General features: G+C 38.4%; 1 protein-coding gene across 6 annotated transcripts in view; it reads right to left on the bottom strand.

The window, feature by feature from the left end:
• Positions 1-18,879, bottom strand: part of CHD9 (chromodomain helicase DNA binding protein 9) — an 86,500-nt gene that overhangs the window by 12,028 nt on the left and 55,593 nt on the right. For all 6 annotated transcript variants that reach the window (XM_058034402.1, XM_058034401.1, XM_058034404.1 and 3 more), the window contains 20 exons: positions 18,406-18,649; positions 17,150-17,326; positions 16,164-16,307; positions 15,815-16,070; positions 14,809-15,019; positions 12,631-12,826; positions 11,722-11,889; positions 10,982-11,161; positions 9,572-9,682; positions 8,692-8,888; positions 7,712-7,911; positions 7,096-7,255; positions 6,075-6,164; positions 5,171-5,274; positions 4,932-5,049; positions 4,192-4,249; positions 3,805-3,847; positions 3,427-3,646; positions 3,105-3,307; positions 1,966-2,874 (listed from right to left, as the gene is read on the bottom strand). In XM_058034402.1, coding sequence (XP_057890385.1) covers positions 1,966-2,874; positions 3,105-3,307; positions 3,427-3,646; positions 3,805-3,847; positions 4,192-4,249; positions 4,932-5,049; positions 5,171-5,274; positions 6,075-6,164; positions 7,096-7,255; positions 7,712-7,911; positions 8,692-8,888; positions 9,572-9,682; positions 10,982-11,161; positions 11,722-11,889; positions 12,631-12,826; positions 14,809-15,019; positions 15,815-16,070; positions 16,164-16,307; positions 17,150-17,326; positions 18,406-18,649 — 3,989 coding nt within the window. The remainder of the gene's footprint in view (positions 1-1,965; positions 2,875-3,104; positions 3,308-3,426; positions 3,647-3,804; positions 3,848-4,191; positions 4,250-4,931; positions 5,050-5,170; positions 5,275-6,074; positions 6,165-7,095; positions 7,256-7,711; positions 7,912-8,691; positions 8,889-9,571; positions 9,683-10,981; positions 11,162-11,721; positions 11,890-12,630; positions 12,827-14,808; positions 15,020-15,814; positions 16,071-16,163; positions 16,308-17,149; positions 17,327-18,405; positions 18,650-18,879) is intronic.

Genomic DNA, 18,879 nt, shown 5'->3' with positions numbered 1-18,879 from the left:
AGACGTAAATTCCACACATATTCCTGTTAGTATTTGGAAGCTGAAGATGTTGAACATTTAGCTATTGGAAACAGACATGCTTCAGAATCATCTAACAGACAGTCTTCACTTAACATATTTATTTGATAAGACAACATTCACTAAAGCATAGAATTAAACTGAAAGCAAAGGTGTCTATCACCAGCACATGGGAAATCCACTGGGAGAGTACTTTACAAGAACCATTTCGTTTACTGCATGGAATACTGGATGCTCCATGCCTTGAACATGTGTGCCTGCATAATTCAGTTGTTCAATTTTTGATCATTGAGGATTTTTCCCTATTATCTTTCCAGTGTGTCCTCTGGCTTTCTTATATTTCATCATTAGTATTTCATTTCTGCCTCCATTCAGACAACAGAAATTTCACTATGACGTGGGGAAACAGTCTGAAACAACAAAAAAAAAGTGTTGCCTGAAAATCCAACTACTACAGTAGCACAAGGAGCAAGAGGGGCAGCTCTTCAGAAATTAGATTTGTCCTTAACAATAGCTCTGTACTGAGTCATCTGATAGAATCCAGCACTCCCTTCAGAGATGCTTCAAATGTGGAAAGTATGCCAAAGGGTCATTGCCATTGAATCACCAATGAAATAAAACCTGGCCTTAAAATTATAATACAGATTAAGTTAAGTGAACTTTCCAGCCTATACCCATCTCTTCAAACTAACAGCAAAACCACCAAAAAAACCCCTCCAAAACAAAAAGGCCATCTGAGTTATGAGATTCTGCAGTCTGAGGAAGGCAGGATTATTTGCCTAAACAGACTGAGCTGGTACATAACAAGCATAATATTTGGACTTGTAGCACACTTATGGTAACCACAATCTCTATCTGAATATTTATGTTATATAAGCATTCCTTTGCTGTCATTGTTTTACTGTTTGCACACCAACTGCTTCCTCTAAAAACGTCTTTTCCCTGCTACAGGCAGCAGCATATTAGTAATTTTCTCTAAGTGGAATTTTACTTGCTCAGTAATCATTTCCCCAGTAAATTAACCCCATGGTTTCCATTTGTCATCTCCAAGGACAAGGAGATCCATCTGATTAAGACAATGCCTTTTCCTCTTAGGCATTGGGAAAAAACAGGTTCTTCATCCACTGCCTGCCTTCATTTTCTTCCCGTCTCTATTACCATTTGTATCACATAGAGAAATCTTTCCATATTCTGAGTTTCAGTGGGGGAAATAGAGGCCACTTCACAGCAGCAAAGTAAGGAGTGTACTATATAATGAAGGGTTGGGTTATTAAAAACTCTAAATCACTTTATCAGAGGTTTTTGCTTCCAGTTTGAAGCTTTCACTGTGTCCGTGTTACATGGTCTTATGTGCTGCAGCCACCTCAGTCTTGGCTAAGCAGGTTTTATTTTAAGTGAATTTTTTGAAAAGTTTTAAAGCGTTTGAAAATTTTCAGTGCAAAAACATTGTTTGGGCACTAAAATTCACAACAGAAATCAGCTGACATGACTCGAGTTTGGACAGAAGGAAGCTTGCAGGTTTTATGAAAGAACATATGAGGAAGCTACATAGACAGGTGAGCAAGAGTGGAAAAAACAAACAGGGAAACCTAAAGGATCTGTTTAGGATAAGAACCCATAATAGGGGATACACACACAGAGAGCATATTTCCAGAAAATGCTGCCCATTCCAGTCTCCCACACATGAACCACATGCACAGCAACCTTGCTTAGGGATCACAACACGTCCTAAGTACCTCACCAAGGCTCTGATATGGAGCAAACAAAAAGGAGTATTCCTGAAATTCTTCCAACTCACTTGGAAGAATCAAGCAAATATGTTTATTTACATTATGTTTAATAAAGTTAACTTCCGTGGGATCTAAAAGCCTTTTAAAGACATTTTTCCATTAAGAATAAACTAGTTCAGTAAATAATTATACTGCAGAAGTAAGACTACACACATACCACGTTTTTGTGCCTCCTCTTCATCACTATCACTCTCTTCAGACGATGATGATGATGACGACGATGATGATGAGGACGACGAGGAGGACGATGAAGATGCTGAAGAACAAGATGAGGATGATGAAGAGCTAGAGCCAGATCGAGAGTGGGAACAAGATGAGGAAGACGAAGAGGATGAAGATGATGACCTGGAAGAACAGGATGATCTATCTGAGTCAGAGTCTGAGTCAGAGCTAGAGTCAGACCCCCTTTTGCTGACTCTCTGTTTTTTGGAAGCTGGGTTTGGCGTTAGAGGCTCTGTCCTTGCTGCCACCATGCGTCTGTCTGTCTCAGCCTTCACGCTAGGTCTGTGGTCTGACATTTGTATTGGGGTGCCATTTTTGGGACTCAAAGGTTCAGATTTCAGTATTGTCTGTGTCTCCTCTGTAGACATAGATTCCTCTTCAGAAGACTGAGGATCCTCTTTCAGATTTTCATTTTTAGCTTTTGTGTCCTCAAAAGCATTCACTTTAGCATCTGACAGTCTTGACTGAGGTGTAAGAGGAGAAGCAGATAATGCCATCTGGTACTGGTGCAAGAGTGGAGTAGAAGTCCTTGAGAGAGCCACTTTGTTTTGATTATAGTTCCTCTGGGCAGACATAAATGAGAGTTCAGGATCACGAAGAATATGATAATCTGTCCTGCTGACTCCGTGCTTAGCAGCTCCAATAAGCAGATCCCTGTCGTGAGTCCCACACTCCCACCAGACAGGCAGGTCAGGGTTTGGCTGGCACAGCTTTAGCCTCTCAAAGAGCTGGGGGTGCCTGAGGGCCTGTTCCCGCACTTTGCGCAGGAGCTCGATGCGGTACAAAGTCCGGGAAGCGCGTTCCTCGGTGATGGGCTGGATGAAAAGGTTTGGGTCCACGAGCTCTGGATTAGAACAAAACAAATGAGAATCTGCCAAAACCAACACATCAGTACTTTACATAGATGACTAATGAGCTAAGATATGTCTCCCCATTATAAGCTTGCAATTTTACCCTCAACAGGTTTCCTTAATTCTTCCTCCCCCATTTTTATCTTCCAACACATGAAAGAAAAACCTTTTCAAGGTAGGCACCGACAATACAAATGTAAAAAGTAAAAACATACACACCCACCTTCTTTTGAGGGGAGGCGACAGACCCTCCTGCACATTGACATAAATGCATACAGGTACTTCTCCAAGCTCTCATCAGTTTTCTTGTGCAGCCGAGCCATCGCTCGAAACTTGGTCCAGTCAAACCGTCCCCTCTCAGGGTCAAACACCACTCCAAATGTGGACACGACTCTGTAAAAGTCAGCTTCTTCTCTTCTTGTCCATCTTGACCAGCAAGAAAAAATGTGAAATTCCGTCAATTTCTTCACTGTTTCACACATTATGTCTTTACCATTTTTTATGTAAGGGCGGATTGAAAAAGTACATTTGCATGCTGCACATACCTTTGCTGTCTTTCAATCTTAGCAGCCATCTTTGGATTTAGTGCAGCTTCCTCATATGGCAGCTGCATCATACTGGTTTGTACTGGGAATGCTGGCTGGATCTGCTGGGCCTGCCTGTTTTTACTGGTGCGTTGATAAGCGGTGATCAGGCGGCGCAGCCGCGTTGTTAAGGCAGACTGAGTGGGCCAATAGATTTTGTCCCCTTCCATCATTTGTCCATCTGTACAAAAACCAAGTCATGGGAAAAATAAAGAAGTTGATTACTGCTGGTGTCTATGGTTCTACATTAGCTAATTAGATTTTAAATAAGAATCATAAGAATTAAACAATTCAAAACACAACAGCAACTGGCTCAGATTTGTAGTTTTATGGATTTACCTCCATCTGCTATTACGAGATCACCTGGGGATGAAACATCATCCTGTAAAAAAACAAAAGAGAAGCACAATTTAAAATATAGCCTCCTCCAGAGATTTAGGTTAAATGTACATCTTACAACAATTTCTGAATATGAAAAAGAACAAAAGTAACAAATAGTTTGGATAAATGGCTAACAAGGCATACAACAGAACTATGCAGCAATTCCCTATCATACCTACCCACCCAGACAACTTCAGAAACTCATGGAGCAAGCCTTATCAGCAGAAAAAAAAAGGAATGATTTGCCCAACAAAAAGGGGGAAGTATTACATTCCAAGTGAATGTGTGTTGAAGTGTCTAAGTGAATGGGTGTTAAAAGGAACAATTAACTGGTGCCTACTATACCTCTATGTCATCTTTAAACAGTGCTGGTGCTGGTTTATACTCTGGATCTTCCACATCCCTGTTAAAATTTCAACACAAAAGAAGCCATTTTAGTAATATTTTACACTACTAACTGAAAAGTTCTTACACTCTCTTCAATTAAGTAAAACTCATTTAAATTTAGTAAGATACTGTATTTAATTTTCTCTTTGAAATGAAGAAAGTATTTCATGGCAACTTTGGCTTGAATCCTGCTCCCCCCAAGTCACTGTATCATCCAAAGATATTCTTTGATGAATACCTTTATATACAACTGAAAACCTCAGTGATGAGGCAATGAATAAAAGCAGTTCTCTCTTTCAGCAGTAACCAGTAATTCTCACATTGATCTACTGGGGTCACTGGTCAGCTACACAAGACTCAGACATGAAAAGCTGACCTGAAATCAAGTTGAACAGGTCTGTAGCAATCCACCTCTGAATGCTTTTGCAATTCAGTGTCTAAGTAGTATTTTTAACTTATCAACACAAGGTAGAATCCTTGTCAATAACAGGTTGCTGCATTTTTCCCTAAATGTCAAATCCCAAAGTTCAGTAGTTGTTTTACCAACCCTCTTTTCCACCCTATGGGAGTAAAATCACAGTGGAATGCCTTACAACAATGACACCAAACTCATGTAAAATCAGTTAGGAAGAGAATAAGGTACAGCATGTAAATTCAAATTTGTTTGCTTTAAGGCCCCAAAACATTCCCTTCCATACCCATCCATATAATCATTTGCTCTCTGTTCAGCAGCAACTGCTTTCTCATCTGGTTTTCCAACCCTTTCCAAGAAGCAAAGAGCTGGGTCTGCTCTGATAGTGTTGTATTTTTCATAACCTATAATGGAAAAAGAAGTGGCAAAAATTCAACTTCCAGAGTACACAAAAAAAAATTGAGTGTAGAGTGTTTTTATTTTGGGGTGTGGGGAACTGCAAACACAGTCACCCTCATTACTCACCATGTTTAAAAACTCCAATTAGAAGAGATTTATCTGCATCTGCATCCCACCACTCCGCAGGAACTTCAGAGTGGTCTGGCTCAGGAACCCAAACATCAATTTCACTAAAGGCAATCACCAAGAGCATACCAACATTAATAGAATTCAGAGGCAGAAATACATTTTGATATTTTCTTAGTACATTTCTACTTCATGTGGGACTTTAAACCTCTCTCTTCAAGCACACAAATACAGTAAAACCAGCAATACAAAACACCCAGACAGCTTAGTATTTAGTATTTGAAACCAGTAATAGGGAAAGAATACAAAAGCAAAACCAGTATACAACATTCTTCCTCTCTAAGTGAACTTCACCAACTCCCAGCAGCCTGTGCTTGCACAACCTTGCAAACCAAGGATTATCTGGGTTAGTGTTTAATAGCATGAGAGGGACTGTTCTTCACGAGTATTTCTGAATCAAATTACAGCTTTCTATCTCCCACAAGCTCCAGTAGCAGTGAGTTCAAGAATTTCCAAACAGCAATAATTGCCTTTACACCAAAAAAAAAGTAAAAAAAAAAAAAAATGAAGGCATTAATGGAATACACAGCACATAATCAAAAGCAGATGAAAACCTGCCAATTATCATGTCAAGTACATAATTCTATCTTTCACTCACTTTTTCAGTCTATTTGACTCATATTATTTTACTTTATATAGCTAGACTCATGAAGAGGAATCAGAACTTCCTCATGTCAAGTTGATGAAGTGTTTAGTAAACAAAGAGAAAACAAAAAACATGTTCCTCACAGCCTAAGGATAAACACATTTAGTTTTAGCATGTCTTATTTAGGTCTAGGCAGATTCTTGAATATTCATCTGACATTTGAAATAAACAAGTAAAAATACTCTCTCTATAGTTCACCTGGCATCAGTTCCATCAAAGACCTTTTGGAATTCATTACCAATGACTTCTTGCTTTAAGTAATATAGCATTCTTACTCGAAGTAAGACTCTAAATAAAGAAAAAAGAGAAATACAAATATTAGAACTCAAAAAGCTTTCAATAATTGTGGATTGTTTTCTTTTGTCTTTTGTTCTATCTCAGATATTTCAAGTCATTTTCCTAAAACCTACTTCCTTCACTTTTAAGGAAGTAACATCCAGCTCAGGTGGATGTTACTAAGACTTTTTATTGTCATCACATTTACAAACTGTTTCATTGCAAAATTTTCTTTCAAATCCTGAAGACCAGGGTCAGCAGAACACTCTTCACTTGCTTCATAAAATACTGCTAAGAATAAAGTACTATTTCCCTTTTCCTGCTTAGAGCATGTCCTTAGAGAGGATTGAGTGGGCTGACAGTGAACATCCTCCCCTTAACCTTTCCTTTCCTTCTCACTCATAATTTAGTGACTCCAATGACTTCTCCATGCTTTATCTCAATTCCTGATTACAGCTGTATGAATTGTCCAAGCATAATATGGCAACTTTTGCTACAGAAAAATTGTTTATCTACACCAAGCTCATTCACTGCCATGAATGACTAAGCTTTCACAAACTGGTAGCTCATATTCTCTGAAGCCTAAAAAACATGCCAGGGAAACAGCATGTGAGATTGAGGGGCAACAACTTCAGTGCTTTCAGTCTCTCTGATAAGCACTCCCACTCTTTGGTCCCTTGGCTGCTGCAAGACATCCCAAACAAGTTAGCAAGGGATCCCTCCATACACAAAAACAGTTTCTTCAAAAATTGTAACAGAATTATTTTACATGTGAAATTATCTGTTCACCTACAAAGACACTATGACCTATTTATTCTAATCAAAATAACACCATTAAAACTTCTTTCTTCCTACTGCCACAACTATTTTAAAGTCTAAGACAATGAGAAACTAGAAGAAAAAACAAACATTGAAAGACATTCACACTTCAGCTACTGCTTACTTGTTGCAATGGTGTTTTATGTGCTTTTTGTAGCCTTCATCTTGCAACAGATGCTCTGGATTGTATTTTCGAAGCCATTCTGCTTTGTGTATATCAAAAGTGCTAGCCTGGGTCTTCACTTTTTTTCCTTTTCTTCCTCTAGGCACAGGGGCTGATAAGCCTGTATAATGTAAAATATTACAGGTATAGATATAGATACCCACAAAACTGACAGTTCCCATATGCTATACAGATATTGAATCTGCAGTGCAGGATCAACACTAACATCGCTATGTGAGACTTTTTGTGTCTCAGAGCACCTCTGGAGTACACATCACCAGTAAGGATCAACAGGAGAGGGGGAGAAGAGGAGTGGGCTGTCTGTCACCTACCATGAAATAGAATAGCTTATTCTGAACTGGAATGAAAGCTCACACCAAACACCATTTGGGTAAGTCATCAAATCCAAGGCAAAGCAGCAACGACAGTTCTTTGCCCATCAGCTGAATTGTGTGCTTGAAATAAATCCCATTTATTTCAAGCAGTATGTGTTCAAAGAGGGTTTTTTGCTGTTTTTATCCCAGTACCACAGACACACATGAAGCTGTTTGAGTGCAGAAACACGTGAAGTCCTTACCGAGGTGGTTCTGTAACTCTCGTGTTTGCCCATCCTCTGTTGGGGTGATGAGATCCCATATAAAACTCTTTATTTTCTCATCCCCTCTGTAGTGAACAAGGCAATAGGCTAAGAGGGCTCTGCAAATGATCTCCACATCGTGCTCATTCAGCTGCCTCTTGAAGCGGCCATGGGACAGAATTTCTCTCCATCGGCCCCACCTAGTCCAAAGTGAAATACAAATCAGCACCTGGAAGTGAAACACTAGGGTACCTACAGACTTCTCTTACAAAAGAGAATTTTTCTCTAAAATACTTAGCTTTTAGCCTTTTTCTTTCAGCTTAAATTAATGAGTAGAAATAATCAAGTAACATTTGCAATATAACTCCATCTGATTAAAACAGAGTTTTAAACAAGAAGTGCCTCTTTACAAAAAGTATGGATGATTGTTTTAAACTTCAAAGACACAAAACTGATGGGAACTCATTCTGACAAGAATGCTGTTATTTTTCTTTTAAGATGGGTGAGGGAACACCTAAGATTTGATTTCCAAATCAAGTTATCTGATTTCAGTATGCTTAAAATAACTGGTTAGATTCTCAGTTCCTATTTGTGCCTCACAGAAGTGCAAGATGTTCTACAATTATGAAAATCAAGTTACCTACCAAGGCATTATTTCAGACATTTTTAAGAGCCTTGAGCCAGCCTGCAGCACTTACTGTAATGATTTTTAGAGAGACTCCTGAAGTGCCCATGTTAAAAGCTGTAATCTCATTTGAAGAAAGATTTTCACCCTTCTTTCTTAACGTTTCTTTAATTGCAAATTGTCAGGAAGATTTATTACAGGATACAAGATAAATTCCTGTCCTAAAAACCTTCTCTGCACACTCTCCAGGTCATTGCCTATACAGAGTTAAGTTATTCCACAAGACCAATTTACTGCATGGAAAAATAAGTATTTTTAAAACCCTTGAGAGAATGAAGAAGGATGTACACAATACCCATAGACCAGCAAGTTCTTCTCCACACGGAAGCACTCGGTCCGCCCATAGCCGTTGGAGCGGTCGCAGGGCCGGCGCAGCTTGGGCTTCTCGTCCCCCTCACTCTCCACCTCTGACAGCTCTGCCAGCTCATCCTTGGTGGCACTGAAGGGCCGAGTCTGCTTCCTGATTCTTGGGGTATCAATGACAAGGCTGTTCTGCAAAATCCCAAACAAACCTCGTGAGAGAAGCAGTTTTTCTCAAGTACACAGCTCCAGTTCAGAAGCAGTTCCTATATCCTGTTATTCACAGCTATTTTGTGAGGACACTGAACACCCATGGAGCAAGGTAAAACATTCTGTGGTATTTAAGGCAACAAAAAATGAGTTTCATATGCTAATGCCAGTACATTTGTTACAAACAACACAGAGTACCTCATCTGAGCTGATGAGACTTTCTCTCACACAGACTACTCTGCAGGCTTTGTGAGGGAAAGGGGGCACTGAAACCTTTTTGAATCAAATGCATGGGGAATGTCTTCAAGTATAGGGCAAAGATTTCAGCATTATAAAATTTATACAGGTTTTAGTAATTTATTTTGCAGATTCTAGCCCAAGATTTACAGACAGACAAATGGGGCCATCAGAATAATACCACAATTTTAATCATTTTCAGGTCTTTGACAAAAGTCAGAAATGTCCAAACTTTTTACTGGACAGGACAGAAATCAGAAATACTACAGCTGTCAGCAGGCCGACTGCTCATGTACAAATAAGCCAGCACAAAAAGTTTGATTTGTTGAAATATTAATCAAAAAGCACCAGAAATCCCATACCTGCTATTTCAGAATCCAACAGCAAGCACATGCTTGGAAAAAAATACACATTAAAACAGTACTTACTCTACCACTGATAGCATCAATATCAATTTCTGCTTTTTTGGCCCATTTCTGCCAGAAGTTGGGATCATCTAGTGAAATATCAGTCCTGTTTCCAGATGCAACGAAACTAGCCTGTAATACATAAAACTAAAGCTTACCAACATCATACATCAAAAGTTTGTAGTTTGCCTCACTGCTGTAAAGATTGCCTGACCTTATTTCATCAAAAATCTCCCAAGCAGCTGTTAAGACTTTAGAAGTTACTTACACTGCAAAGCAACTCAAAAGCTCTCCTCCCCCTTAATTTTTAAAAATCAGATCCATAATATATCAGAAAAATCTAATGAACTTTTATGCACCATCAGGAGAGAAGAACATTAAGCAGCAAGATTCTTCTGCTGCTAAGTCTGAATCTAAATTACTTGAATGGAAGAAAAAAGAATCTTTTGAAGAGGCTTATCAGCATTTGGGGATTTCATCTCATGCAGAAGTACTCGCTTGAGGGAAATTTCAAAGGGGTGTTTAAGCTGCCAACAATCAAAGCCTGAGTGCATGGAATAGGCTTAATTTCAGAAGGCATTTAAAAAACCCTGAAACACTGCATTTGGGAAAAGAGTAAATACATATAAAAATTTCTAACTCTTCTGATAAAAAGACAGTGATGATGATCTTTAGAAATCTATTTCTTATTTAAGGCGTAATCAGCAAGATATAGGAAAACCTAAATAAACATATAAATAAATAATATTTTTAAATATTGCCATTTAAGAATATAAATATACATTTACAATATTTTAAGTCTTCTTTTTTCTTTGCTTTTTTAATTCTTTTGGAATGCTCACAATTGCATTCATGAAGTGCCCACATCCCAAGCTTTGCTGCTTGATATTTTACACTCTCAGCCCCCTTCCCGTGTACATATATGTATCTCCACTCACTGCTATTTTAGGACACTCTTTATTTTACTTTTCCAATTCTTACCAAAAAAGCTCAAGGTTCAAAATATATATCTTTTGTTCATGCATTTCTAGAATGTGTTTTTAACCATATTAATTTTTAGCCTTATTAATTATTGCCATATATATTTTTCTCTGCCTTTAATGTATCTAAATACAAGATCTATAAGCAAATTTGTTTTAATATTCTTGGCTAATGCAGCTCATCACATCTCACACAACCCCCAGCCTTTCCCAAAGCAGCACAGATCCCTTACTCATCTTTGCTCAAGCACACTCCTTGCACCTGGCGTTTACAGAATCTGTAATCTGACTTTTTATGTGCACGTTAACAGAAATGTACAGATGCAAGAACCCAAAATATGTACCTCACACACAACACAAGTAAACAGAACTTAAACTGAGGCCTAAGCTCTACCCCATGCAGTGCCATTTAGAGCTCTCTGCTGTCACAGAACACCCTGCTGCTCTGCACCTTGGCAAACGTGGAGCCCCTTCCCTCGGACTCGATCGTGATGGTCTTGGTGCGACGCTGCAGGATCTGGTCAATGTCCTCCTCACAGAACTTGGAGCCCTCATCCTCCTCATCCATTATGGCACCATAGGCACCTCTTCGAAGCAAGTCCTCTATTTCTTTTTTGGAGAGTTGCTGGATCTGAGCAAATAAAATCAGGTTTAGACAGTCAAGAAGAAAAATCCCTGAAGTAATTTCTCTTCCTCTTTCCCATCTTTCCACAACCTAGCTGTGCCTTATGATCTATAAGGCTAAATCTGGAGTGTTAAAAGCTATGAGAAAAGTCAAGCTGATAGCTGAAATAATAAATTAGGTGCTTACAGCACACATTTCAAAAAGTACGCCTTTTTTTTTTGGCTATTCTCAACACCATGATATGCATGTTTCAAAAAAATTACCTGTTCATACATTAAAGTAACACATTATCTTAGTATGAGAAAATACAAGGAAACAAAGAAACTTTTCTCCTTATTTTAACACTTTGACATTATCTACCTTGAATTTTATGAGGCAAGAAAAATTTATCAGAGTGACTGACTCGATTTAAAATTATATCAGCTATGTTGCTAGTTCACATCAGAAAACAGAATGGAGATGCAAATGACAGAAAAAGGGAAAAGTGGCAGCTTCTGTAATTTAAAGCAATTCCCACATGATTACAAAATCAAAAAAAGGTTATTTCAGGAAATAAATCTACATACACCACCAACACTGTTTTCTCTTCCACTCATACTCTGCAAGACAGCCTTATCCAGTCCCAGTTTCAGGCTTGCTCTGTCAAACATCTCTCTCTCATAGGAATTACGTGTGATCAGCCTGTAGACCTTCACTGCTTTGTTCTGACCAATCCTGTGGCATCGGGCTTGAGCCTTTGGAAGAAGGGAAGAGAGCAGTTGGAATTTAGACTTACCTAGGAATAACATACTCATCTTTTAAGAACCTGTTTCTGCTGTAGCCCAATCCAAAAACAGGAGCGTGAACTCAAAAGGATTCAACACACATTTAAGCAAACAGAAGCTATCAGATATTTTCCACAAAGTGAACAGTTTTCTAAACACAGTGTAGCAAGAAAAATGCAGATGAATGGCCTGTGCTAAACGCTCCTGACTGGTACTTCCCTTGCAGTAACACCAGATAAAAAGACCTGTTAGCTCCTAAGTTAGCTGATCTGATACAAATGGTAAAGGAGTTGCAACTTGAGAGCTATTTAAATTTCAGCATCAATTCCTAGGATTCTATTAATTCACTTTTTCTTAATGCATATTAATCCTTTTCTGAATGTTTCAACTGAACACCTCTATTTCCATAAACTGTGTTAGTCAGTACATGCAAAATATAGCCCCTGGGTTCACAGTGTCATCAATTCTTAAGGGTTTTATCAAATCACTGACTTCACCTGTGCTATGTTTTTCAAAAATAAATGAAAGAAAAGTTCCCAACCAAATGAAATCTCTTCTGAACTGAAGGCATCAAAAAATTTTAAACACATGCCTTAAAAACATGAATGTGTCAAAATTACGTGTGCTCAAACAGAGACAATACTCAAAGTGATGAAATTCTTATCCATCGGGTTTAATTAAGGCTCTCTATCATGCTCCAAAGAAATTCACCTGCAGGTCATTTTGGGGGTTCCAGTCAGAATCAAAGATGATGCAGGTATCTGCTGCAGTCAGGTTGATGCCCAGGCCCCCGGCCCTGGTGCAGAGCAGGAAGACGAAGCGATCCGAGTCGGGTTTGCTGAAGCGGTCGATGGCCGCCTGCCGCAGGTTGCCCCGCACGCGCCCGTCGATGCGCTCGTACAGGTACCTGCCAAAGCACACACACAGCACACACAGCCTTACACATGGGTCCGACTTCAGAGAGCCTTTGGACACGTCTACTGCTCACAGATTGATTCTGTGCAGTGAATCAAAGTGATAAAGACTGACTCTGATTAGCAGTGGGTAACATAACCAAGAATCATGTCAGAACTTGCAGAGCTGTAGCACCAAGGCGTATCAGCAAGTCCAAACACTGAGCATTTTAAGACAAGTTGTTCTGCATTTTGTCCACTAAGCAACTACCTGATTATGCCTTACTTATTTATTAAAACACACCCTAATCTGAAGTCTTATGTGGGCACTCAAGTTTTTCACATATTATCCCTGGACCTCTGCCTAGGGCCACATAAGCAGGACAGTGGGCTCCTGTATGACACACCAGATTGCCTGAACACACTAAGGGTAACCAAGCAATCAGCAGAAACCAGAATTTGGTGAGCTGTCAATGGACAAACTGCATATTGATTCTGTAAAGATTAAGAGAAATGGAACAAAAATGGCATGACAGCACCTTTAACCATCTTTATCAAGGCCTCCCAGATAAACCAAGCACATTTTCAAGCCTGAAGTAAAACTGCCATTTGTTACCTTTGACAATTACAAAGACTGCTTTGAAACTTCTGAAATGAAGCAAAATGCTTAAAAAGGGAGCAAATACTTCTGTACTTGTACACTGAGTAAGAAGCTGAATGTGCACCTAGTAGTTAAAAGGCCTCACAATCATTTTTCTTCTCATCAGCTATAAAATGGCACAGCAGATAATCCACAGGACCACAGGCATTCTGGCAGGCAGCCATCTATCTCCTACAGGCCTGAATTCTGTTAAGTGCTAAGTCTGATCATGTGTGCACTCCAACATTTCTAATCAAATGGCAGCACACAGCAAATTTCAGCTTCTATGGGTTTCAAAAGATTCCACCTATAGATATGATTCACTGGTCTAAATGTAACATCGTTGCAGAAAAGGAACATTTTCCATGAAGAATTATAAGTATCACTATGAAGTTAAAATTAATCTTTTAAAATAAAACAGAAACTGTTGCACTCCCAGTTCAAACAGACAGGTTTAATATAAAACTATCACTAAAGCAGATATTAAAATAACCTAATATCCAGTATTCCAGTATCCACTGCAGGAAGGCTTAACATTAGTAATTTTTGTTTTCCAACATGTTAACTCTGCATTACTATGATGTAATTCACTGACAATTACATACTTCAAAGCACTGTGTACATTGCAACACTGGTAAAACAACAAGAACTATGCCTTGTTAAAGATTTTCAGGTTGATACAGCAACTACTAATTGCAACCAAGTTTAAGGCTTTATGCATTTATTTAGTCACATGCTCAGAAAAGCATTTAGTTTCCATGGAGTCAATAGTCTGTAATAATCAGAGGGTGCAATTACATGTGATGGCAAAAGACAGCCTAAGGAGCAAGTTTATGGCCGGCAGTTCAGTTCTGCTGCAAAACTCAAAACAGTCAATTTAGCAAAGATAGGAAGACCATTTTCACTTTTATATTAATAAAAACCACATTCCCAGTTGTTTATTACTTTGTGCTTATATTCCTTTGGAAGTAAGGGGCTGTACCTTGGACCCATGTGGTCCCAGATCAACACAATGTAAGTAAAGAACACATTCAGGGTTTCCTGGGGCTTGGACAAGCAATGACAAGCTTGAACTTGCCTTGTTTCTGACAGAAGATGTAAAAACAGTATATAAATAACTGAATGCTTAATGGAAAAAGTAACAGACTGAAAGCACATGGTTTATTTGAATTGGGCAATCTCTCTTTAGTTTCTCTCTGAAGTTTTCAATTAGTTGTGAACAAATGATCCCAGAACACAAAGTTACAAACTGCTTAGCAAAGAAAACAGAACTCCCAGCTTTGGTGGGCTGCTGTCAATCCAGCACTATCATTCACACAGAGCAATATACCACAGGATAGAAAAGATGAATCTTACCTTTTATGGATAAGGTAATCCTCCAAAATATCAAGGCAGCGCACCATCTGAGAGAAGATCAGGACCTTGTGGCCTCCTGCTTTCATTTTTGGAAGAAGCTTATCAATAAGAACCAATTTACCAGCAGACTGGATCATTGCTTGCAGGTGGAAGTCAGGAGCACTTGGACTGTATGTTTCCTTAAACTCTCCAAGGATCTTCTCTTCAGCACCTATCAAAGAATATATTTCCACATCTATGGAATGTCCACACAACTATCTCCATATTCATTCAAATCTAAGTTACCAAAGTCAGTGCTGTACCCTAAATATCTCCTTTTAGGTACTGATGGAGACAGACAGATGTGAAGCCTAAGCAAGAACATCTATTTTTGTCAGTTTTGACAACAAATTTAAGTTTTTAAGCAGAACATCATAGGAAAAACACCTTGAATGAGGTGAATCCCCTTCCTCCAAATTTCAAAAACTGAAATACTTATTCTTAACTATCGTATGTAAAAAAACTACTAAGAAAAGTTCTTTTGTCTTTGTGATATTTTAAATGGATCATGAGTCTTTGCAAAAAACCAGTATTTTGAATACTACTTCTGAAACCACAGCCAAAACTTTTGGAGTGTAAACTGTACTGTCTTGCAAATCAGGAAAAACACCAGTTATTCATAAGTGAGAAAAGCAATGAAGACTGGCAGAGATCATATCACTTGAAAGAACCATTTGTTTTAAAACTTAGGCCTAAAAGTTCTTGTTCATATTGCTTTTAAAGAGCTGTACTATTTCCATGAGATAATTGCTTCTAAATGTTCTGTGAAAACCTACAGAGTAAGTTCAAGGTTCAGGCATCAAATATGCACATGTCTCACAACTTTGTCTTGTATCTACAAAAAAATGTTTCCACCTAAGCCAATCCTTGCAAAATCTGAAGAAAATATTGAAGAATTACTACAAAATTCTTACATATTTTAAATGAAAGTAAGTAAAAAAATCCCCAGTCCTTATCCTGTATTTACCTTTGATGAGATAAGGGTGATTACAGCACTTTCTGAGTTCCATCATAGTGTTAACCAGGTTGGGTACATTTGCCTGCCCTGCTCCTTTGGATAAGAAGGCAAAATTTTTCTCCAAAATTGCTCTGTAATATTTCTTCTGAATATTAGTTAGCTCTACTTCTATTATGGTTTCCTCCTTAGGAGCCAGCTTTTTTTCTACATCTTCTTTTAATCTCCTGAGCATCATGGGTTTCAGGATAGCTTGTAGTTTCTGAACCTAAAGGAAGCACAACCCATGAAAAAAGGTAATACTGCAGGCTCAATGAAAAGGCAATTCCTCCTGAACTCTACAGCTCAGATGAACTCATACCTGTTCCTCTGTTTTAAGGTCTCCAAACTCCTGCATGAATGTAGACTCAGCAGGAAAACGCAATGGTTCCAGAAAATGAAGGAGGCTAAATAATTCTTCTACTGTGTTCTGCAGTGGGGTACCTGTTAACAGCACTTTATGCTCCTAGAAAAGGACAAAAAGACCTTGCATAACCTTATCTGCACACATTTAGAAAAATGTTTGTGCTAAGTCTGAGCATCAAAACCTGAGAACACCAGTTCTATGTGTCACTAAGTACACAGGTAATACAAAGAAGAAGATTTATTAAAAAAACACCAATAAGTATTTTCTAGTAGCTTTCCTTTAAATTTTCTCTTCCTACATCTGTAATGAAGGAATGAGTGAACACTTCAACTTTGCCTGTAATAGTCACAAATTTATAATCCTCAATCTCTGCGGTGTGAAAAATACACACCGAGCATGTGTCAGAAAGCAACTCAGAGGACTTCTGAGAATACACTGGAAAGTAATAATGAAGCAATAAAAAAATGCAAAACTAGTCATGGTGCATCTGATACATGCTAGTATCTACTTTTAAAAATCTTTAGAAGTATAAAATAAAATGTTAAGTACTCGCCTAGACAATCTGTCTATTTAAAATTCTACCACTTGCATGCTTTTGTTGTTAAATAACTTGCTTAAAATATTTTCTAAATTTTAACACATTGCACAAAAACTAAAGCAAGTTTTAAATGATATTTTCATCCTAATCAAAACAAAAACTGCACAACAGTATCATCAGAAATAGATTGTGCTAACAGTGAGAACTTGCCACATTTTGTTTAATCACAAATATACCAGCATAAGTTATCAAAACCACATATGTTTGAAGAGTATCAGGAATTGCTATTCCTCAAGAAACACTGCTGGAGAGGTCTTTTTTGACATGCAAAGAGAATTTTTAATTTATTATCATACTATACCAAACTAAAATCAGCCCCAAAAAGTGAACTACAGGTACTCACAAGGTTCATTAATTTTAGTCCTTCCAAAAGTTTGCAGTTTTTGTTCTTCAGTCTGTGAGCTTCATCAATAATAACACAGCGCCACTCAATTGCATTTAACTCTGGACAGCCACCAAGGATCATTTCAAACGTTGTGATAATGGCCTGGAACCTGTAGGTACCTCGGACAATACGGCCCTAGAAATTCACCAACACAAACAAATTGTTACATTCCCTCCCATCTGCTCAATGTACACATTTCCTTGTTGAAATTTTGCCAGGAGCCAGACACTGGATTTTACATTACAAATTGCTTTGTCATCACACTTAATAATCTTTGTAACTCCCTAACTAATACTGACGAGTAATTATTCACGGACCCAAATCCAGTATTATCAAAGCAACAGAAAAAATGCAACCCCCTTTTAAATTACAGATATAACCATCTAACAGAACAATTTCAGAAGGTGCATGTAGATAAAACCCCATTTTTAATGCTGAGAAAATCTGAAAGAGTGACAGGAAAAATTCTACCAATCACAATATGATGTTATTACAGTTGGCAGTCATACAGTAAGTAATCACAGTATCACATGGGAACTAAATGAAAACTTTTTACTCCATGGGTCTGACAAGGAGAACATGTAAGGCCTTCAGCAAGGCAGCACAGAGTAACTCATTAGGCAAACAAGACATCATTTTGATATTTAGCACTAGTTAATAAAAAGTTCTCAGCTTTACCAATTCTAAAGAAATACCATGGAAATTAAAAAGAACTATTTATGCACAACATATAAAAAAAGGAAAAAAAACCCTTTTAAAATAGTCAGGTTTCAAGTTTTTCTCATGTTATTTAATGGTGTGTATTTCAGAAAAGCAAGTTCAGACTGTACACAGTTAACACCAGCAAAAGGAAACCAACAGCTTCATAAAGGTAGCAGAGCTTAATCAGTTTTATGTTTTTTCTCCCTGCTCTTCAAATTCAGGACCCAACTGCAACCATCTGTGTACACTTTAATCTCCACAAGAGCACCAGCGTCACTGCCATTCAATTGCAAAATTACTCAGCACAGTGAAACAACACACACATCTTGCTGCTAACACTGCCACCGAATTTACCCAGTAAGCACTTGCTGAAGATGCTCAAATGTAACATCCTGGAACGTGAAGTGACTCTCACCAAGATAAAAAGACAGATAATGTCAAGTATCCTTGTCACTGCTGCCAGCTGAGCCATGTTTAGGGTGAGTTATTGCACACCAGTGAGGTTCCCATACCTGGGAGTCCCTGAAGTACATCTCATACTGCTGGATCATCTGCCTGCTGATCATGCTGCCGTGGTACACCACGACGTTCAGGTCAGTCCACGTGCGGAACTCCCGCTCCCAGTTCGTTATGGTGGAGAGCGGAGCTATGATCAGGAAAGGGCCTCTTATACCCGTCAGGAGGATTTCATACAGGAATGTAATGGACTGAATGGTTTTGCCAAGGCCCATTTCATCTGCTAAAATGCAATTTCGCCTGAAAGCAAAAAAAATTTATTTGTTACTATCATCAAGTAAAGTAAAGACCCTAACACTGTCAGCAAAATGAACAATGTACAGAAACAAAGCTCAAATATACCAGTCTAAAACAACAGCCAAAACTGAGGCACTGAAAAATGATCCTTGAAAGCATTCCCTGGTTAAGGTGAAAGAATGTGCACAAAACCTTTGTGTAAAGCCTTGCATCAGGTTTAGCACTGTCAAAAC

This window comes from Melospiza georgiana, chromosome 14, assembly GCF_028018845.1.
Source record: "Melospiza georgiana isolate bMelGeo1 chromosome 14, bMelGeo1.pri, whole genome shotgun sequence".
Classification (NCBI taxonomy): Eukaryota; Metazoa; Chordata; class Aves; order Passeriformes; family Passerellidae; genus Melospiza; species Melospiza georgiana.
This window is presented reverse-complemented; position numbering and strand designations above follow the sequence as displayed.